This window comes from Scyliorhinus canicula, chromosome 12, assembly GCF_902713615.1.
Source record: "Scyliorhinus canicula chromosome 12, sScyCan1.1, whole genome shotgun sequence".
NCBI lineage: Eukaryota > Metazoa > Chordata > Chondrichthyes > Carcharhiniformes > Scyliorhinidae > Scyliorhinus > Scyliorhinus canicula.
In genome coordinates, this window is record NC_052157.1 from 28,905,879 (window position 1) to 28,928,904 (window position 23,026).

Consider the following 23,026-nt stretch of genomic DNA (forward strand, 5'->3'; position numbering starts at 1 on the left):
TTAATGTACAGTTAGGAACAAAACAGCCGGTTGTTTGCTTTCTGATCTTTTATAAAGCTTAATTGTTCCAATGTATGTTTTACAGATCAGCCATTGACGTGTGAAAGTACTGGGTCAACTATGTGGTCATCACACTTCAGTAATACTACCATCACACTACAGCCTGGTTCACCTTGCAATGATTTCAAGGGCTACTGTGATGTCTTTAATAGATGTAGACTTGTTGATGCAGATGGTCCATTGGCCAGGCTAAAGAAAGCAATCTTTAATCCAGAGCTTTATGAAAATATTGCTGAATGGATTGTGGTAAGTAAATTCAAACTATTACTGATACAAAGACATTATAGTTTGAGGTGCATGCTGTTTTTGTGCTAATGTCATGACTGGTGTTGCAATTTTATGTTTGAATTTTGGCTAAATCTTAATTGCCACACAATTGGGGCAGCAGGGTAGCATGGTGGTTAGCATAAATGCTTCACAGCTCCAGGGTCCCAGGTTCGATTCCCGGCTGGGTCACTGTCTGTGTGGAGTCTGCACGTCCTCCCCCTGTGTGCGTGGGTTTCCTCCGGGTGCTCCGGTTTCCTCCCACAGTCCAAAGATGTGCGGGTTAGGTGGATTGGCCATGCTAAATTGCCCGTAGTGTCCTAATAAAAGTAAGGTTAAGGGGGGGTTGTTGGGTTATGGGTATAGGGTGGATACGTGGGTTTGAGTAGGGTGATCATGGCTCGGCACAACATTGAGGGCCGAAGGGCCTGTTCTGTGCTGTACTGTTCTATGTTCTATGTTCTAATTGTGCTTTGTCACATAATGGTCTGAAACAAATTTGCATCTATAACCTCCATGTGATGTGTTCTTGATCTGTGTTCTGGTCTTGGTGTCATTCTTTGACACAATTGATAAATTATATTACAGAAAGATTATTAGCATTTCATCTTGCTAAATTTAGTTAAGGTGCATGAGTTATAAATAGCTTGATATTTTCCACATGTCCCTGTTAAAGGAGTTTTGCTGTTGAAAGTAGTTTATCTAGTATGCCTTTGCAGACTAAACTAGAAATTATGAAAGATGCAGTCCTTAGTACCACACCATTACACTTTGTTATATAATGGTATGAAACATATTTGTAGCTGCAACCCTCCATTGAATCTGTTCTTGATCTATGTTGTCCTCTTGATGTAAGAGGTATAATATTAGTGTTGAGCTATAAAGAAACATTGAAAAACAACTTGGATTCTTCTTCATGAAAAGATGGTTTTCTATCTTATACATTGAAGATAAACAGTACAATTGAAGTTAGGCCAGGGCGGCACAGTGATGCAGTGGTGAGCACTGCTGTCTCACGACGCCGAAGAGCTGGGTTCGATCCCATCCCTGGGTCACATGGAGTTTGCATATTCTCCCCACGTCTCCGTGGGTCTCACCCCCACAATCCAAAGATGTGCAGTGTAGGTGGATTGGCCACACTAAACTGCCCCTTAATTGGGAAAAGAATAAATTGGGTCTCTAAATTTAAAAAAATACAATTGAAGTTAGGCCAAGGGGATACAGGTTCAGAGCTCTGAATGGACAATTTACATCCGAAAGCTCTTCAAGCAAAGGGTAAGTGTAATGATATTTGCATTTGATGGGTCAAAAACACTTTTAAAGAGCTTTTTAAAAAAAGGAAGAGATAATTCATTGGCTAGCAAGGTAGCGGGAAATGGTGGATTTTTCGTGAAGGGTCAAAGAATGGCCTTTCTCATTTCTACTTGTGAGGAATCGCAGTGCAGAGGCGATATTCGGATGATAATGTTGCAATAGTTCTTGCTGACCTCATTGGCTGGCATTGAGAGAGGCCTAAGAGTGAGAACGTTTAATAGAATATAGAACATACAATGCTGAAGGAGGCCATTCGGCCCATCGAGTCTGCACCGGCCCACTTAAGCCCTCACTTCCACCCTATCCCCTCCTAACCTTTTTGGTCACTAAGAGCAATTTACCATGGCCAATCCACCTAACCTGCACGTCTTTGGACTGTGGGAGGAAACCGGAGCACCTGGAGGAAACCCACGCGCACACGGGGAGAAAGTGCAGACTCCGCACAGACAGTGACCCAGCAGGGAATCGAACCTGGGACCCTGGTGCTGTGAAGCCACAGTGCTATCCACTTGTGCTACCGTGCTGCCTCAAAGTCTTGTTTTCTAACCTGATAGATCCAAAAGGGGTCAAAAATAATGTTGCCTAGCATATTATTACAATTGGTACAAAATTCAGATATGCTGATTCTCACATACCCATTTTGTATTGTTTAAACTCATTATGTATGACAATTCTCTGAATTTTGACTCATCAGATTTTTGTGAAGATTTTGGGCTTTTGTTTAGAAAATATTTTATTAACGCATTTATAATTTTAACATTTTTAAACCAAGAGATCCAACAAACACAAAAACCCGCAGGAACAAAACCATCTACCCCCAAGCATAAACCCTGACTATCATGGCCCATGTAACTACTCCATCTCACGGTTCTCCCTTCACTGGTTTTCCTACTCTTATTCGTCAAGTCGATGAATCCCGCCCTGGTCTCCCGGATCTTCCGACACGCCAAATATTGCCACCTCTGGACCCTGAGTGACCCACCCCTCCAGGACCTCAAACATGACATCCGTGAATCCCTGCCAAAATCCTCTTGGCCTTGAACACCCCCAGAACATAAGCACATGATTCACAGGACCTTGCACACATCTGTCCTCCACCTCTTCAAAAAACCTGCTCATGTGTGCCCTGTGGACCACCTTGAATTGGATCAGGCTAAGCCTGGCACATGACGAGGATGCATTAACTCCTCAGGGCCTCCTCCCATAACCCAACTTCTAGCTCTTCCTCCCACTTCCTCTTCACCTCCCCTATTGGAACCCATTCCCACTCCATCAGTTCCTTGTATATTTCCCAGACCTTACCCTCCCCAACCCCTGTTTTTGACATCATCTTGTCCTATAGCCCCCTTAGTGGGAGGCGCAGGAAGTGCGGGACCTGCCTCCGAACAAAATCCTGCACTTGCAAGTACCGGAACCCATTCGCATTCAAACTCCTCCTCTAGGTCCTCCAAACTCGGGAAGATCTCCAAATCTCTCTATTCCTGCCTGCTGCCACCTCCTAAAGCCCCCGTCCAGCCCCCCCCTGAGCGAACCGGTGGCTGTTACAGATCAGTGACCACACCAACTCCAGTCCCATGTGCTGCCCCCACTGCCTCCATACCGTCAGGGCTGCCACTACCACCTAGCCGGCGAAAACGGCAGAGGTGCCATTAACAAAGTCTTCAAACTTGTGCCCTTACAAGATGCCTGCTCGACCCGCTTCCACACCGACCCCTCCCCCGCTACCCACTTCCTAACCATCGATATGTTAGCCGACCAGTAATAGTTGATTAAGTTCGGAAGGGTCAGCCGCCCCCCTCCCTGCGCCCCCGCTCAAGTAGGACCTCCTTCACCCGCGGGGCTTTCCAGCCCAAATAAAACCCTAGATCGCTGCATTGATCTTCCTAAAAACGCTTTAGGGATGAAAATTGGGAGACACTGAAAAACGAACAGCAACCTCGGGAGGACTCCCCAACGGGTCGGTTATATAAAGGAGCAAAGCATTCGCATAGAGCGAGACCCTGTGTTTCACCACCACCACCCCTGGAACTATTCCCCCCCCCACCAAATGTTCGATGTTCGCAGTGCCATTGCCAAAGGCTCTATGGTCAAGGCAAACAGTACTGGGGAGAGTGGACATCCCTGTCTGTTCCCGACACAGGCTAAAATATTCTGATTGAACACAATTCATCCTTACATTTGCCATCGGTGCCTGGGATAGCAACCGGACCCAATCCCTGCCCGAACGAAAACCTTCCCTGGACTTCCCATAGATACTTCCACTCCACCTGATCAAAGGCCTTTTCTGCATCCATGGCCACCATCACCTCAACCTCTCGCCCCTCCGCAGGCATCATTATTACGTTAAGGAGCCGCCTAATATTGGACGTCGGGTGTCATCCCTTAACAAATCCCGTCTTGTCCTCCCCTATTACCCCCGGAACATAGTCCTCTATCCGTGTGGCCAAGATCTTTACCAGCAATTTTACATCCACATTTAGCAGGGAGATTGACCTATACGACGCACAGCTTTCCAGATCCTTATCCAGTTTCAAGATAAGGGAAATCAATGCCTGCGATAATGACGGTGGGAGCACTCCCAGCTCCTTTGACTCATTAAAAGCCATCACCAAAAGCGGCCCCAACAGCCTGGAAAATGTCTTTATAGAACTCCACTGGGTATCCGTCCAGTCCCGGGTTTGCCCAATTGCATCGCCCCCAACCCCTCTTATTACCTCCCCGAGCCCAATTGGGGCACCCAGATCCTCCACCAACTCCTCATCTAGCCTCGGGAACTCCAGCCCTCCCAAAACACATCGTTCATCACCACCGGGTCCAGAACCACCTTCTACCCCCCCCCGTGTCCCTCAATTTCCTATCTCTCTCGCCGCCTCCTGTTTCCTCCGCTGATGCGCCAGCATCCTACTAGCTTTCTCCCCATATTCATAAAACAGCTCCCTTACCCTCCTTAGCTGCCCCTCTGTCTTACCTGTGGATAGAAGCCCAAATTCTGGCTGCAGTCTCTGACGCTCTTTCAAAAGCCCGTCATCCGGAGTCTCCGCATATCTCTTCTCCACCTGTAACATTTTGCCTACCAATCTGTCTAGTCGGTCTTCTCCTTATGGGCCCAAATTGAGATGAATTCTCCCGATAACCACCTTCAATGCCTCCCAGACCATCCCTGCCGACACCTCTCCTGTATCATTACTCTTAATGTATCCCCGAATGGCCTCCTCACCCGCTCACACACCACCTCCTCCGCTAACAGCCTCACATCCCTACCATAACATATCTACCCACCAGCTCAGCCTCTATATTTCCCACCTCGAACCCCACCCGCCTATTAACCAAAATCGCCACCCCCCTCATTTTGAAGTCTAACTCAACCCATCCCTTCCTTCGCCTAATCTGGTCCCCCACCTTCAAATGTGTCTCCTGCAGCATGGCCACATCCGCCTTCATTTGCCTCAAGTGTGCGAACACATGGGCCCTTTTGACTGGCCCATTCAGTTCCCGAATGCTCCACGTGACCAGTCTGGTCGGCGGCACCCCGCCCCCCTCACCTGATGATCAGCCTAGCCCTCTCCTAGGCCAGTCTTCGGCCCATGTCCCGCAGCTCCCATGGCCCATCCTCGGGCAACTAACATCATCTGCCCTCATCCACTTTGAAAGTCCCCTCCCCATCAGCAGTACTGTTCTCTCCCTCCCACCCCACCCCCACAGATCTTCAGCTAACCCCCCACTGCACTTCTGTGAACTAGCCTGCCCAACTAGCCTGGCAGCCCGCGCCCATGGTGTCTAGCATCCTATCCCCACTGATCCCCCTCCCCCCGCTCTTAATGCAAACAATCAAATCAAAGGCAAAAAGTAAAAACAAACATCAAAATCCTTCCCAAGGTCTGTACACAGAGACCCACCCTTCATCCGTTAACAAAGAACTGTAAACCAGCCCAAAGACAAAAAACAGAAAAAAGTGAAACGAACACCGAAGTTTTTCGCAATATAGTACATTCACTCCACTTCTCCTCCATCAAAGTTCAAAGTCCTCCTACTCCTACCAGTCCATTCTCTTTCATGAAGTCCACTACCTCCCGGCCCCCATAGGTCACCCATTGGCGAGCCAAACTTTACACCTTCTTGTACAGGGCCGACATGACGTTATTAAAGCTTGCCCTCCTCTTTGCCAGCTCTGTCCCCAGGTCCTGGTACACATGGATCTCGCCACCTTCCTAGTTGCAACGCCTTGTTGGGGCTGGTTTAGCACACTGGGCTAAATCGCTGGCTTTTAAGGCAGGCCAGCAGCACTGGTTCAATTCCCGTACCAGCCTCCCCGAACAGGCGCCGGAATGTGGCAACTAGGGGCTTTTCACAGTAACTTCATTGAAGCCTACTCGTGACAATAAGCAATTTTAATTTCATTTAATTCATTCGTCTGCCTGGCCCACCTCATGATACATTCCTTATCGAGGAACCGATGCAACCGTACCATCATCGCCCTTGGCGGCTCTGGGGCTTGCACATCAGCGCCCTGTGGGCTCGATCCACCTCTAACGGCCGGTCAAACGCACCTTCCCCAAGCAGCTTCTCCAGCATCTTCCCGACGTATGCACCAACATCCATTCCTTCGCTCCCCTCTGGCAGGCCCATGATCCGGATATTGTGCCTACGTGATTGTTCTCCAGGTCCTCCACTTTCTGCAGCAGTCGCTTCTGCTGGTCCCGCATCAGTCCCATCTCCGCTGCCATCAAGGTGGACTGTTCCTCGTGCTCCCCTGCCTCTGGATCGCCTGTCCCTGAGCTGTCAGCCTCATCCCAATACAGTCAACCACTGCCTTGATCGAGTCCACCAGCCCGGCCAGGTCCTCCAAACTATCGTTCCACTGCTGGGTGAACGTCTCGTTCAAGAAGCTCACCAACTGCTCCATCGATCACTGAGCCGGCACGGCCAGCGCTTGCCTATCTGCCATCTCCACATGCGCTACCAACACTTCACCCGCCTCAGCCAACTGGTTTGTTTTTTCCCAGGCACTTCTGGTCCGCTGCTCCATAAACTCACTTCTATGCATTTTTCCTCCAAAATTCCTACTACAAACCAGGGCAAAGACCACCACGAACGGGAGCTACCAAATATGCGACTGCTCACTCCATGGCCGCCACAGGAAGTCAAAGATTTTATGTTTTAACCATCTACACATGTCATAGAGCCATAGAATTGTTATCGAACAGTAGGAGGCCATTTGGCCCATTGAATCCATGCCAGCACTCTGTAAAGCAATACAGTCAGCCCCATTCCCTGCTCTTTCCCTTGTGCCTCGCAGATTTATTGTTCTCAAGTGCCCATTTAAAAATTCCATTTGAAATCATTGATCATCCCCGTTTCCACCATCCTCATAGGAAAAGTGATCCAGGACATTACTACATGCTGATTGTCTTGCCCTCCTTCAGTCCTAAAACTCTCAGGAGATCCCTTCGCTGGTCCAATTTTGGCCTCTTGTGTATCCCCTATTTTGAACACTCCACTATTAGCAGTATTGCTTTCAGCTGTTGCAGCGCTAAACTTTTTACCTAAGTGCCTGATTTTGTTAACGTTGCTGTGAAGTTACATCTGACTTCACACCCACCCGTAATTAATTTTTTCAAAAATTACATATAGATAAATGCAATTGGATATTGGAAGTTCTGCCTCTGATGAAATATCAATGTGGAGGTATTAGGGAAGGCCTTCCGCATTCCCGTGGCAATTTACCAGTACCTCTTGGCAGGCAAAGACAAAGCAATTTTGGGGGGGGGTGTAACTCTGTGTTCCCGGCTTCCTGAGTTCAGCAACAAAGGTTGTGTTCGTCCCTAAAGACTGTAAATAGGAGAAATAAGTCTGCCATGTTTCTGAACATTTGCAGTTGTAGGAACACTGGATGCTGGGTCATCTGTTGAGATTGGTAGTGGGGGCATCAAGATGGATCTGAAAGAGTGCCTGTATCACAGTCTAAGTATGGCTTTGTATAGACCCCATTCAGTTAGTTGTGAGCTTGGGTAAATCATGTTTTTTATTTCTGGGTAGGACACTAACCATCTCTCTTTGTCACTTCACACTTCTACTGTCAGACTGGTGCAGCTCAGAGGCCAGAAATCCAACTAGGGTCAGGAGGGCATCTCTGGGCGAGGCTAAAGTATCCACCCACCTCACTGTGGCTGCCGCAATACTAGTGGAAAGTCCGGCCACTTTCTGTATTGTTATGTTGTTGAGGAACATTGGGAAAGAAACAAAACAAAAAGAAACATTCCTAAGAACAATTCTGTTTATTTTTCTCTATAGGCTCATTGGTGGGCTGTCCTGCTGATGGGAATTGCACTCATTATGTTGATGGCTGGATTTATTAAAATCTGCAGTGTGCACACTCCAAGCAGTAACCCCAAACTGCCACCTCCTAAACCACTTCCAGGTAAGTAACCGTAATGTTTTATGAACAACCGATTAACATGCAGAGTTTGGGGAAGGAGGGGGGGCCTTACTGGCCTTCCCGAACAGATGCTGGAATGTGGCGACTAGGGGCTTTTCGCAGTCAGATTGGACTGGTTCTGTTGGGATATTACTGACTTGTAATCCAGTCCTTCAGTATTTTAACTGCTGTCCACCCTTCTACCGACAACCTAACTCTCTCTCCAGAATATAAGCTTGATCTTTTTTAACTTCCGTGTGCAGGTTAGGTAGATTGGCCATGATTAATGCGTGGGATTACGGGGATGGAGCAGGGGAGTGGGCCTAGGTGAAATGCCCTTTTTCGGAGGGGTGGTGCAGACTTTTAAAAATATATTTTTATTGAACATTTTGTAATGAATACTGAACAATAAAATAAAACAAATCACACCCCCCCAAACAAAACAGCAGACCCCCCCCCCCCCCAAGATCGGTGCAGATTTGACGGGCGGTATGGCTGCCTCCTGCACTGTAGGGATTCTATGAATTCTGTTGTGGCATTTTGTGCAACACCACGATGTGTACCCATCATATTGATTACAATGTTAATTTTTCTTTTTATTTAATGTTCTTCCTCTAGCCCCTTGATGTGATCGGCACCAGCTTCTCCATGTCTTCTTTCAGTACTGGTATTTAAGTAGCTTACGGGAGAAGTTCTTCTGTACAAGTGGGACTAGCCCTAGGAGCTTTACATTCCCCTTAAAGAAGGAGCAAACTGTGAACATGTTAGGTTTGCAATCCAGTGGCACAGCTGAGAGCAAACTAAAGTTTCTAACTGAGGGCAAATGAGCTCAACTCAGTCAAAATTGAAATGGGAACTCAAGACTCTCTTAAAGGGCAACACGGTAGCACTGTGGATAGCACAATTGCTTCACAGCTCCAGGGTCCCAGGTTTGATTCTCGGCTTGGGTCACTGTCTGTGCGGAGTCTGCACATTCTCCCCGTGTCTGCGTGGGATTCCTCCGGGTGCTCCGGATAAATTGCCCTTAGTGTCCAAAAAAGGTTAGGTAGGGTTACGGGGATAGGGGGAGGTGTGGGGATAGGGTGGAGGTGTGGGCTTAGGTAGGGTGCTCTTTCCAAGGGCTGGTGCAGACTCGATGGGCCGAATGGCTGCCTTCTGCACTGTAAATTCTATGAAATGAAAATCCAGTTTGCTACCATATATTGTATTTCATGCAGTCAGGACTTTGTGATGTGGTTGGTTCCTGGTCTCTACACATATTCTCTTGAGTCAAAATTGTGAAAAGATGTTTGTATGATATTTCCAAGCATTGTTTTTACGTTGACATTCGGTCTGTTAGTCTCAGATATATTTGACTCTGCACTTAAAATACAACTGTCTCATTAAAATTCTTTCCTTAAGTGATAGAAAATTTTGAGTTTTCGCCATATGTAACATTTTGAAAATGCCCTCCACTGAGTGAAGTTCTTGCCTTTTGATGCTGTTCACCTTGGATGACTGTGCACTGTGGCAGTATTTCCTCAACTAAAACCAAATGGACTTTAATATGTACTGCACCATTAATTAGCTTGTCAGTTTTAGTGAGGTGTTGCCCACGGCACAGCTTCTCACTGCATTTTAATTCCGCTCACTGAATTTACCGTTCGGAAATGTATTCTGTATACTTGCTTTAACACGGGGACTTCTTCGTCTCCATAATCTGTCTTCCCTATATTCTGTCATGAGCATCAATGTTTACAAGTAGAACCATTTACTTTTTGTTTCTCGTGTAATGGAGATGTTAACAATCCCACTGCCTCTTGTGTCTTTTCCCTGAATTGGCTCCATAACATGAAGATAAATGGAACAACTATGGGTTTTCTGTGAATGATCCAATACATCAGTACAAAATGAACGCATCAATACTGTTTGCACAATCTGGAGTTGCAATAGCTTGCCATCTCCTTCCTTTCACCAAACTGAGCATTTTATTTTGCATTCAAAAGAATTGGAAGAGAATTAATCAAACATTGGCCAAATTCTTCTTTTCTCCTGCTTAAGTTTTAGCTAAGTAGCAATTATTTAAATAGTTGGGTATCTAATACATTTGTATTTAATTAGGATGTTAACAGAATACATGGGCGGCATGGTAGCACAGTGGTTTGCTGTTGTTGCTTGGCACTCCAGGGTCGATTCCCGGCTTGGGTCACTCTCTGTGCGGAGTCTGCACGTTCTCCCCGTGTGTGCGTGGGTTCCTCTGGGTGCTCCAGTTTCCCCTCACAGTCCAAAAGTGTGCAGGTTAGGTGGATTGACCATGCTAAATTGCCCTTAGTGTCCAAAAAGGTTAGGTGGGGTTGCTGGGTAATGGAGATGGGGTGAAGGTGTGGGTTTAAGTAGGGTGCTCTTTCCAAGGGCTGGTGCAGACTCGATGGGCTGAATGGCCTCCTTCAGCTCTGTAAATTCTATGATATGGAATAATGTAGACCTGACTACACCTTGATGGTCAGCTGACTTTATAAATCAGCTGAATTCTGGGAATTTATCTTTTTTTATAAGCACTAATGTAATGTATTTTGTATAGAATTTGACATTTAGAATTTTTTGTTCTCACTTCTAAGAATGTCCAGGACCTTGGTGCATTTGTTGTGCAACATATTTACAGTGTATGTTCACTAGTGCTATAGCTTCAGAATAAATTCCACACGAGTAATGCCACAAGAGGTATAGACTGTATCTGAATTTTTTTTTTTTTTGCAGGCACATTAAAGCGAAGACGACAACAGCAGCAGCAACAGGCAATGCAGCCGTCACGCCAGAGACCCAGAGAGAACTATCAGATGGGACATATGAGACGCTAAACTGAAGCATTTGCCTTGGATCTTTCTAGTGCCTACAGCAGGAAATTTCGCTCCAAAGAAAACCTGTTCCTGTCATTGTCTCAAATCTGATAGAAAGCTTTTTAGGTTCTAATATTAGAGGGAACTGGAATACTTACGGTGGATGCAATCTCCAATTCAAAATGGAGAAACAAATCCTCAGTGTCCCTTCTAATCCAGTCTTAATGATCAGATCATGTTTGGATTTTATTAAATCATGTTTGGAAAGAACGTTTTTTTTTGATGAGGCATCGCAAAGTCACATGAGATTCTTAATGCTCTTGGCCATTTGTGATCTTTCTCCTTGCACAAATATGTGACTGTAGGTAATGCTATTACTGCTGCCAATTTCAAGCTTTTATGTATGATAACACAGCAATTTAGAAACCTATTTGGCAAATTAACAGATTTTTTTTTCCAAACTTCAGCCTGTAGTTTTAACTCTTACCCATACATCTTCCTAAACTTGTATGCAAGTAACTTGATATGAATTTAGCTGTAATGCATACATTTCTGCTGTTTAAGAAAAAAAAACAATTGCTGTTTAATTGCCACACTCAGGATAATGCAAGTCGTGAATAATTTAACAGGCCTCTCAATATTTATAGCAGCGGTGAGGTGGTAATATCATGAAATTTGACTTCAAATTTAAAATCTTTATTGCTACCATTTCTTCAACTGATACCAGCAATGGACAGCTGCTGAGGTGTACAGCTCTAGACTGAATGCTTTGGATTGGGGATGTGATAGTCGTAATGCATTAAATTTAATAAGTTCTGATTGTTTGAGATTTAGTGTAAAATTGGCAATATTTGATTTCATTTTTAGGAAATAGTTGACTAGTGTGTTCTGAATTTCGCTGGAAACTGGTGCAGAATTGCCTGAATAACATTTTCAGTTTTTGTTTTTGCTTTTACAACTTGTGGAAAGAATTGTGACAAATCGTTTTTTTTTATATTTTGGAATTTAGGTTTGAGATTTGGGATTATATTTTTTTTAAACTCATACTTCTGTGAATTCTGATAATTACAAGGGCAACCACTGAATAGCAGGTGCTCCACTTTTACAAAGAGCTTATAGCTCTTCAGGGGGAGCTTAGAAATTTCTATTTACCAAGAATTGAAACTGCTGAACAGAAAATTATAAATTCAAAAAAGATGGTGTTTACTTGGACAGATTACAAATTGGATGCCTGGTAGAGGGGCAAAGTAAAACCCGCAAAAATAGCATGATCTATTTTCCTCTTTTAAATAGTGAAAACTTGTACAGTAATCAAGAACATTTTTCGAAATACAACTTTTTGTACATGGTTTAGAAGACAATTTTGTATTGGAAACCCAACAATTAATGTCTGATTCTGCGGAATCCTGAATGATCTTAACAATTGGAAATAAAGGTTTCTTTTTACTTTTGAATCATTTTCTTTTGTTTTACATCGTGCGGCTGAAAGTGGGTTTGTGTTGCAAACAATGAAGGGACTTTTCAAAAAGCCTATTTAAGGGGGAAAAAATCTAGAGTATTAAACATTTCATATGGTAATATTTTGCTTGTATTATCCTGTGGTCGGACACAGGCAGGACTCGACTGCCTGGTCCATTTTTAAGTCTTCAAACCTCCAACAAGGGATGTGCACTGAACCATACATTTCAAGATTAGTTCTGGTAGGAATGAAGAATCCTCCAAAAGAAGACAAAAAAAACAAATACTACTGTCATATTTTAATGCCCACTGTGTTTTATACAGTATCTTTTTGTTCACTGGGAAAATTTTTACTAAAAGTTGCAAAAAGTATTGTGCAGATATGTAAGTTTTCTTTTGAATTACTTGAAATGCATTAATAAAGAATAGACTTGATCGACCAAACGAATGTCCTACTTTCTTGAAGTTAACTGCAAAACAAATGTCATCCAATGGATTTTGATGCCTCACTCTGTTGAAGTGTCAGCCCAGAAAGAAAAAACAGTTCAAAACTTTCAAATCCCTGTAAACAAACAAGACCAGTTTGGACAAGCTTTTCCTTTCAGTGGTAGAATTTTTACATTTGTTTTTAAACGCTGCTGCATTTTAATCTAGACTAAAGCGAGAAACTCCTTCTCGCCCTCATCAGACTCCAGTTGCTCTTATTCCATTTCTAATAATTCTAATAGGGGTTGTTTAGCACAGGGGCTAAATCGCTGGCTTTGAAAGCAGACCCAGGCAGGCCAGCAGCACGGTACCAGCCTCCCCGAACAGGTGCCGGAATGTGGCGACTAGGGGCTTTTCACAGTAACTTCATTTGAAGCCTACTTGTGACAAGCAATTTTCATTTCATTTCATAATTGATTTCTGAAAGGTCTCTCCGCTGATGTGAGAATTTTTGTCCAAAGGCTTGGTAGACCTTTCAGATGAAATTTATTAGACTGCATTGGCATTGTTTAGTCAAAGACGTTAAGACATTTGGGGCTTCTTTATCCTGAATAATGCCCCATACTCGACCCAAATTTGTACTATTGCATTTGACAAAATATTTTTTCTTTATTTTCAAACAAACTGAAATGCAGTTTTTTTTTTCTGAATTTGCAAATCTGCCACCTTTTAAGCATTTTGTGTTGTCACTAAACGGAATTTTTCCTCACAGTAACTTCCTACAGACTTGCATGAAAAGCATCCTTCCTGTTATGTCTTGGAAGACTGCCATTGATATTGCTGCTGAATAAGTTATTTTTCCCCAACTAAGAATCCTTCTACTTTCTCTTGCAGTTTCTCTTCCTTCTCCCACCACCTCCATCCAAAAATTGATACGGGGGTGGAAAAGCACTTTAGAAGTGATGCATGCTTATATAATCAGCAGATCTCAAGTCATGTTTTCCCATTTGTTCCTGCGGATCCTCCTTCATGAAGATCACAACATTATGGGCGAGATCTTCCAAAAGGGAATAAAGTTCCCTAGTGAGCACGTTTAGCCGCTTGTTTCCCAGCACTCGCAGTGCCAAGAAACACGTGGCTATTCAGCACTACTCGTGTTGAATTAGGGGCCTAAACGGGAAATGCGCAACCAAGGCTGCACATAGCCACATCATTTACAAGGGGGAGCTCCACTTGCCCGAACTCCCCGTTGTAGTGCGAGATCGGGATGCCATTTTTAAACGGCATCCAGATATCTGAGGCCCACAAAACAAAAAGGACCTCCCCCTGCCCGAACACAACATGGAAGGGTCCCCCAGCCCGATCGGACATGTGTGCAAAGGAAATGCCAGCTTGACACCATGGCAGTGCCCCTGCCAACTCTCAGTGCCACCTGGGTACCTTAGCAGTGTCAAGGTGGCATACTGGTGGCGCCAGCCATGCCAGGGCACCACCTTGCCCGAAGGGCCTCCGATCCCCTTGGGGACCCCCACGAGTGCCGTTCTGCCTGGTTCCCATTTGTGGAGACCAGCATCAAAATGGCGCTCGCCTGACATCCCCGAGGCAAAGGGATTGAATCCCAAAGCCTCAGGCACCTTGGAAATCTGCACATTGAGTCAGACTAGTTGCCTCGCTAGTCGCTAATATGCAGATTTGCCAAAAACTGCTCCCAACCATTGTGGGCAGGATTCTCCTTGCAACGTCTCGCGAGATTGCATTAAATCTCACGAGGTGTTGAAAGCCGGGTGAATCATGGGAGTGGGATCTCCCGGCTTTCACTGGCCATGTCGCGCAGCAGTAAAATGCTTTTCCGGTGCAGCGTGGCGGAAGATCGCACCCTATGTTTTAACTGGCAACGTCACCTTATTCTGGATCAAACTTCACAGAGCAAGGAGAAGCAATATTAACAGTTAAGCCCCGAGTAAAAGTAATATCTTGACACAACCACCTAAAACACCATAACATGCAATTACAACATTAAGATGGTAATTTGGAGTGAAGATAGAAATAACTTGACACATATTTGCAATCAGCATTGCACTGAAACAGAAAAATGTATGTACATCAGACAATGAGGTCAAGTCTTATTACCTTTTTTTATTGGGTGAAGTGGAGCTAATGCAGTTTGTAAATCCACCAAAAGTTTCCATCCCACTTCCACTTAATTGGTTCTCTATGTGGAACCATCCACAGGGATAGAATTATGTTAAACTAGGATAGGTTTGGTATGCAAGATTTGTGTCATCTGCTGGAAATTGGGTTTGGGCAGATGTTTGCCATTGACCCAATATTTTCAGTATGAACTCAGCATTTAGACTCTATTGTTAATGCAACAAGACATCTACTGAGCTTGTTTGCTCAAAACAGGAAAATATCCATCACCTGCTGCCAGGCACAGCTCTGCCAGAGTGGTTTACACACTCTAATTTTATACTCTTTATCGAGCAACCTGCAGAGTGAGGCAAAACATTAATTTAATCTTAATTCTGTAACCATTCTAACATTTTAAAAGGATGAACAATATGAAAAGCCCCCCCCCCCCCTACACACACAAATTAATGTGGCCTTTTGTAAAGTAGCATTGGAGAATTTGCACCTCATCAAAAATGTAGAAGGAACAGAAATCGAGAAGAAATGGCTTAATGTCTAGCAGGTTTTAATTTCTTGAAGCAATAAGTCAAAATTGAATGTCTTCCTTTCCTGCAGAATGTTGGCTATTAATGCCACTATCATGATTTCAGGTCACATTGCATCAGCAGAGGCTTCAAATCTATTACAATAGTTGAAATGTGATCCCATCAATCTTATTTTTGCTATGTGAGAAAGGGAATGAAGCTTAGTGAGGTGCCTGGAGCAAAAGTATATTGGATGGCAATTAAATGCAGTGGGGTTTTTTGCTACGTATAGTACTCTCTTAATCGGATACTGTTGCAAAAAGAGTCGAGTACCTAACTGAACTATGAGGACAAGAACCTTTATGTTCTACAGGAATTTGCAATATGCCACTTTTTGGTGTGATTAATTAAATCTAGGCATGAACATTGTATAATCAGTGTATACTATACATGTTTATTGAACTCTTTATTTTAATCAAAGGTTACTCTGTACCACATTATATCCATAATGACCAGAATTATAACTGAACGCTGTCACTGTATTCCAATTGAATAACTTGTATTTGTGACAGTTTAAATATGTTTCACGTCCTCTTTGGGATCCTTCCAAATAGAAAATTTCCATTTTGTATCTTCTGTTGCAAACAAAGAATACTTTGACTGTACGAGATAGTCATTAGTTTGTTAAGAGTGAATGTTCAGAATTACAGGGAGCATTGGTTATAATTGAGTCTGATTAAGTGAGTGAGAGCAACAACTAATTATTTGTCATTGAAAGGCTTTGACAGTTTTACCCAAAGACATTGTTTCCGAATGTCCCTTTATCTAAAAATATATTTTTATAGATTTATGTATGTCTGCTTGAATACATTCAAATGTATCTTACTGTATTGTTGCCACCCTTCCTGTTTTGGCAACAGTGCTATTGTTGTCTTCACTCTAACCCATTTGTGAAATCACTTGTCTCTATAGATGACAGGCATATATTATTAGTCACAAGTGCTGAATTTCAGTAAGTCAAATCCCAAATTAAATTTAATGCTCTCATATCTATATCCTCGAGTAACTTTTTTTTTTAAATGGCAACATCAACTTATTTTACTAAATACTGAAGCCAATATTTCTGGAGAGAAATTTTGGGGAAACCAATCCCATCAGGTGTTGATTTTAGAATGATGTATATTCATGCACAATAAACACCTTCTGACAGTGAGAATTCTGTTATCCTGTGCTCTTAATATATTATCAGGAATTTCTTACCACACAGGGCTGGATTCTTCCGCCCTGCCAGCCGCAAGAACGCCCACCGGCGAGATGCGAACAATGGAGAAGTCCATTGATTTCCGGCGGGATTCTCCGGTCGCTGGGCGGATGCGACCGGGGAATCCCGCCTTGTAAGTTTCTACAATAATTATTTACTATTCATAAAAAAAGTCATTCATCTGTACAGATCTGGGATTTTTTTTATTGTAGTTGTAGTTAATATATTTACACTTTACTTCAATCATGTTTTTCGTTGTCTGTTAGAACAGGTTTCTGATTTTTGGATGAATTCTGTGAACTGATGACCTTGGTTTCAGCTGCTCTTAAGTTGGTATTTTGCGGTTCAGTCTCCTGTGATGCCTTTTGCTCCTGTCGCTTACACACCGAACAAATTTTTTCTCTTGGGCTGGTTGAAGGTGCATGTCGATGTTTGAGGGACAGAAGGTGACTCTAGAAGGAATTTTGTTTTTAAGAAACAGTTAATTCTCGTCCATCTTAATCAAGCGCTGGCAATGATAGAGTAGCACTTCTGTCACTCATGATTGTAATCTGATGTCGGACAATTTGTGAACTATTTCATCATTGTAATTGGCTAGCTGAGAGCCATTTTAATCATGGCCCTCATCTATTCTAAAATAACCCAGGGCGGCATGGCGCAGTGGTTAGCACTGCTGCCTCACGGCGCTTAGGACTCAGGTTTGATCTCTGGTCACTGTCCGCGTGGAGTTCGCGCATTCTCCCTGTGTCTGCATGGGTCTCACCCCCACAACCCAAAGTTGTGCGGAGTAGGTGGATTGGCCACACTAAATTGCCCCTTAATTGGGAAGAAAAGAATTGTGTACTCTAAATTTATTTTTTAAAATCTATACTAATAACCCACGGTTGCTGCTCTGGAATCGAGACATCACATCTCAGTGAAAAGTGAATTTAAAAAAATTAAAATTCCAGGTACACATGCTCCTTGAAAGCACTATAGAAAATAATCGGCAAATTTGTAAAATGCCTATTTCAGGAAAATTGCGTATGTTCAAATATGATGTAAACATGGGTAAAACCCTATTCTACATTTTATTAATTCCAAAACACACACCTGTAAAATAAGATTTTGCAAGGTTCCACAGACCATTTTTCCCAAACTTTCAGTAAATAGCTGACAGATTCACTTTCACTGTTCTGATTTGTGGAGTGTCGCAATGCTGCAACTGGTGCTAGTTCATAACATAATTGTCCTGATTTCTATTGATTTTAATGACAATATTGGAGCCAAGTGATTAGATCACGGTCTCTTTGTGTTTTTAAAGTTATACAAATATTGGACCCACATCAATAAAGAATAGGGTTGCCAGCAAATGCTCAGAATCTGAATGAACATGAATTTGAATGGCATGGCTTCTATGTTTTGGTTAATGTAAACTTTAGGAATAACTGCAGTAAACTATCTGCTACCATTTTGAATAAACACAAAGTTTGCTATTGGCCCGTGGAACTCATTTTTTCTTTGCAGCATCCTTTTGCAGAAAAATATAGAGCGAGATTTAATGGCTGTTAGATCGCGCGAGAGGCCAAAATCCAGAGTCATTCCGGGTGCTGATCGGTTTGCAATCTAACCGGCCCGCTCGCATTGGCTGAATCAGGATCCCACATAAGCATGGCGAGAAACCCATAATCACCACTTAAGCCCGAACTCCATACAATTAACGGGAACGAACCATGCTGGGTCCCCTACTGTTTGTCATTTATATAAATGACAGATGACCATGTTGGGGTAGGATCAGTAGGTTTGTGGATGACACAAAGATTGGCCAGGTGGTGTTAACAGAGAAGTTAAGTGTATTGGGTTACAGGAAGATATAGATGGAATAGTCAAATGGGCAGAAAAGTGGCTGACTGAATTTAACCCCAAAAAGTGTGACGTGATGAATTTTGGAAGGAGTAACGTGACAGGGAAATATTCAGTGAATGGCATGACACTGGGAAGTTCTGAGGAACAAAGTGCCCTTGGCATGTTTGTCCATAGATCTCTGAAGGTGGAAGGTCAGATTAATAGGGTGGTGAAAAAGGCATATGGGACACTTACCTTCATCAATCGAGGCATGGATTACAAAAGCATGGAGGTCATGTTGGAGTTGTATAGAACTTTGATAACAGCCTCCCCGAACAGGCGTCGGAATGTGGCGACTAGGGGATTTTCACAGTAACTTGAGAACGCAGTGCGTGTTCTCAAACTTTTGTATCTCCTGCCCGATGGAAGAGGTTGGAAGAGCAAATAAACTGGGTGGGATGGGTCTTTGATTATGCTGCCCGCTTTACCCAGACAGAGTCAATGGATGGAAGGCAGGTTTGCGCGATGGACTGGGCAGTGTTCACGACTCTGTAGTTTCTTAAGATCTTGGGTCGAGCAGTTGCCATACCAAGTTGTGATGTAGCCAGATAGGATGCTTTCTATGGTGCATTTGTAAAAGTTGGTAAGAGTCAATGTCCCAGGTCCAGGGGCATGTTGCCTTGATGGGCAGCACGGTGGCGCAGTGGGTTAGCCCAGCTACCTCACTGCACAGAGGTCCCAGGTTCGATCCTGGCTCTGGGTCACTGTCCGTGTGGAGTTTGCACGTTCTCCCCTTGTTGCGTGGGATTCGCTCCCACAACCCAAAAGATGTGCCGGGTAGGTGGATTGGTCACGCTAAATTGCCCCTTAATTGGAACAAAATGAATTGGGTACTCTAAATTTATAAATAAATAAAAAAAATGTATGTTGCCTTGGGGCCAACGGGCCATCAGGGGGTGACCTACATCAACAGGAAGGGGTTCCACTTCTTGAACTTCGAGCTAATGTGCAACCACCAGATGAAGATCATGCACCTGTGTACACGGTTCCCAGCGAGTGCACATGGCAGCTACATCCTGGGGCAGTTGGATATTCCCGGCCTCTTTGAGGACCATCCCAGCATAGCCAGTTGGTTCTTGGAGTAAAAGTGGTACCCACTGCGGACCTGGCTAATATCCTAGGACGGAGGCCGGTGACCAATGTGGAGACCCGATAAAATGAGGCCCATGCAGCCATCCAGGCTGTGATTGAGCGGTGCTTCAGACTTCTCATGATGCGGTTCCGATGTCTTGATCACTCTGGTGTTCCCCTGCAGTACACCACCCAGAGGGTCGCCCGTTTTGTGGTGGTCTGCTGTGTCCTCCTCAGCCTTACGAGCTGGAGCTGGAGGGGGAGGAACATATGGCCATCTTCAAGGAGGCACTGGACCCAGAGGGGCTGGAGGAAGACCCCGGGGAGGTCCCGCAGGACCAGCCGGAGCATGAAGGACAGGTGGTAGTGGCGAGGGTCCAGCACGCCCGAGGGCCAAGGAGGCCCTCTCCCAGTTCATATCGGACGTGGCCTCATTTGTCACTTTCGTCTCTTACACCCCTCCACCATTCCCCAGGGTCTGTGTAACATCACTCCAGGGTGATGGGACTGTGTTGGCACTGTCAAGGGCAGGGGGGGTGATGATAACCCGATGACAGGTGAGCACCAGTACTCCTCAATCTATGCCAAAGTCTGACCACTACCTGTCTGCTGAGAGCAGGTGCTTGGCCCACATTGCCAGAGGTGTCATATTGGTCGAGGTGAACTATTTTTATTAATTAACAAGTATGTCCCCAATTTCCCCGATGGTGCCGCCGCCCCCCACCCCCCTCCCCTTTTGCCCATCAACCCACACCCCCAGCGCCTCCTCAATGATCCTCAACCCGCTCAGCCTTCCATGCTCTACCGGTGCATTTAGGTGTGTCCCCAGATGCACATCAGAAGTGGAAGTAGCCAACTGCCTATACAGTCCAATGGCCTTCAATACCCCTGGTGGGCGTCCTCTGGGGTCGGAGGGTCCCGGCGCACTTGCCGGTGGCACATGCCCCGCCATATTCCAGGTGCTGACTCCGAGTCGCACTGTTGTCAGTGGGGTGGGTCTCAGGGGAGCAGGTAGCCTCTGTTGCCACTCCATAGGGTGGCTCCAGCTTGGCACCCAGCAGCCCCTCTTTCAGGTCAGTGCTTATAGGGCCCTGGGGTTCCCCTGGGCGGGGGGGGGGGGGGGGGGGGGCAGCTGGACTGAGCACTAGCTGCCCCTTTCTCACCTGGCTCTGCCAGCCCTGGTGGCATCGCAATGTCTTCAGCAAGGCGTCCACGCCCTCGGTGATAATCCTCAGTGACTGGGACATGCTCTGCAGCACCTCGGCTATGCCCACCTACAACAGGGACACGCTCCCCAGTGACTGGGACATGCTCTGCAGCACCTTGGCTATGCCCATATGGGACTGGGAATCCTCCCCTAGCGACCAGGAAGTGGCCAGGGGGGCCCTCGGCAATGGCCACCTGAGACTGATACGTGCTCCGCAGCGTCTCATCAAGGTCCACCTCATACTGGATCACGACCCCAGAAACTGGGACACGCTGTCGAGGCACTCCGCTTTGGCTGTCACCAACTGAGCTACACCTTGGGTACCTCCACTCATGCTGCTGACATCGTGCACCAGGCTCTCCACCACGGTCACCACCCTCGCAGTAATGGCCTCATGCCACGCATTGCTGGCGCCATGTCCTTGGCCCGTAGCCTCTGGGACTCCTCCAAGCGGCTATGGATCTGCTGGAGTGCCGCTGACATCTCCCTCTGAATTTCCCAGGCGCTCCCTAACATCTGCATCAGCTCCAGGTAAACCTGATCCAGAGGCTCCGCATCTGATTGGGACCCAGCTGGGTCCTGAGATCCAGCAGACCTCTGACGGCTGTCTTGCCTGGGCATTCCTGCCACCACCTGATGTGTTGTGCTCACCAGAATGGGCCCCAGCAGCCTGTCCACTACCGTTGCCCACTGAGGTGTGTGTCTCTGCACTGATGGAGGGTGGGGATGATAGCTACAACGCTTCAATGGTGGTGTCTCGGAGCTCCCCTCCGAGGTGTTCCCATGGGAGGCAGGGTGGGTGACCAACCCAGATGGGCCAGCACCTTTGGATGGAGATCCTGTGGAGGATTGGACACGTGGCCAGTGGGAGGGATGGATCAGTCTGTATGGCATTAACTCCTGTGTGACAGGCCATCTGGGTGGGGGCCAGTGGATCCTCAGCTCTGCGCTGTATGCCAAACTCTACATTTGTTACAGATTTGTCCTCAGCCAGCCCGGTGACCTCCAGCGCCCCAACCTCATACAGGGTGATGATTCTGATGTCAGAGACCCCGCCGCCTGTCTGGGCCCTCTGCCGTCTATTGTGGACCAACCTCTACGGGGTACGGGGACACAGAGGGGGCATTGTTAACCACACACGTCATTCAGTGTGGGCGTCGGGGGGAGGGAGATTTGGGGCTGGGAGAGGGGAAATGGCCCGTATGGGGGCAAGCAATGGGGAGGGAGGTGCACTGCTGGACATGAGTGGGTAGAGATACGGAATGGAATGGTTGGGGGGTGGGGCCAACTCACCCCTGTGGCCTGGTGGAGGTTGCTTACGGCACTGGGTGCTGGTCCCCGGGGTCACACTCCCCGAGCTGACAGCCGCTGCCACGTCCCCCCAGGTGGCACTGCCTGCTCTCTGGCTCACACTCCGCCACCCTTGGGGGAACTGAGCAACCCGTCTGGCCTCCACCGCGTCCAGTAATCTGCCCAGGTCGGCATCCCTGAATCGTGGGGCTGGTATTCCTCAGTGGCACGGCTGCAAACTGAGTGGGGTTGACTGTGCAGGAGCGGTTTAAGTGCTACTCTCTCTCTCGTTAACCCTGGGGGCAAAGGTGCCACCTGCTGAGAGCTGGCGGCCAATCAGAGGCCATTAACTCTATTGAAGGGCAGTGTCACCAGGAATCAGCCGGTGGGACCACCATTTGCAGCATGAGACCCATGGAGCCTCATTAAGTGGACCAATGAACACATCGGGAAGCTCGCAGCGGTTCCCGCTCGCTACTGCTTTGGAAACCTTTTGGCAAAATCGTGCCCCTAATTTAAATTTGTGCACTGCAAGGATTTGAGAGAATGGACTTGATTAGATGACATTTAAAACAGCCGCAATCATTTTTCCCATCACTTACTTATGTTGTGTTTCTCCAGCTTTGACTCGTATTTTCCTCACAATAAGCTCTGGATTTAGATGATTTTGTCCCCATTGAAAATATGTTTGAACGGTCTTCCAAAGGTTTATCCAAGCAACAGGATTTTCCCATTTGAACTTCAACAACATCAAATCTCCAATGTTCACGTCGGTGTGTATCAGAAAAGAATAGGTTTTGTTGGTAGTAATGCTTTCAACTCTGAAATAAAATAAAACATTGGCCATTATGTAATCGAAAACCAGTGTCATTTCAAAACAGCTGTTCATTGGTAATTGGGACTGTT

At 45.7% G+C, this 23,026-nt stretch overlaps 2 protein-coding genes across 3 annotated transcripts in view; one reads left to right on the forward strand and one right to left on the reverse strand.

Annotated features, from left to right (window-relative positions):
* adam10a (ADAM metallopeptidase domain 10a) overlaps window positions 1-12,771 on the forward strand; it is a 184,851-nt gene extending 172,080 nt beyond the window's left edge. Inside the window, exons 14-16 of the mRNA XM_038812909.1 lie at window positions 86-306; window positions 7,930-8,056; window positions 10,790-12,771. Of these exons, the coding sequence (XP_038668837.1) occupies window positions 86-306; window positions 7,930-8,056; window positions 10,790-10,890 (449 nt within the window). The 3' untranslated portion in view covers window positions 10,891-12,771. The remainder of the gene's footprint in view (window positions 1-85; window positions 307-7,929; window positions 8,057-10,789) is intronic.
* Window positions 12,772-16,860: 4,089 nt separating this feature from the next.
* The window catches only part of lipca (lipase, hepatic a), a 93,921-nt gene continuing 87,755 nt past the window's right edge, over window positions 16,861-23,026 (reverse strand). For both annotated transcript variants that reach the window (XM_038813636.1, XM_038813635.1), the window contains 2 exons: window positions 22,723-22,941; window positions 16,861-17,120 (listed from right to left, as the gene is read on the reverse strand). In XM_038813636.1, the coding sequence (XP_038669564.1) occupies window positions 16,994-17,120; window positions 22,723-22,941 (346 nt within the window). In that variant the 3' untranslated portion in view covers window positions 16,861-16,993. The remainder of the gene's footprint in view (window positions 17,121-22,722; window positions 22,942-23,026) is intronic.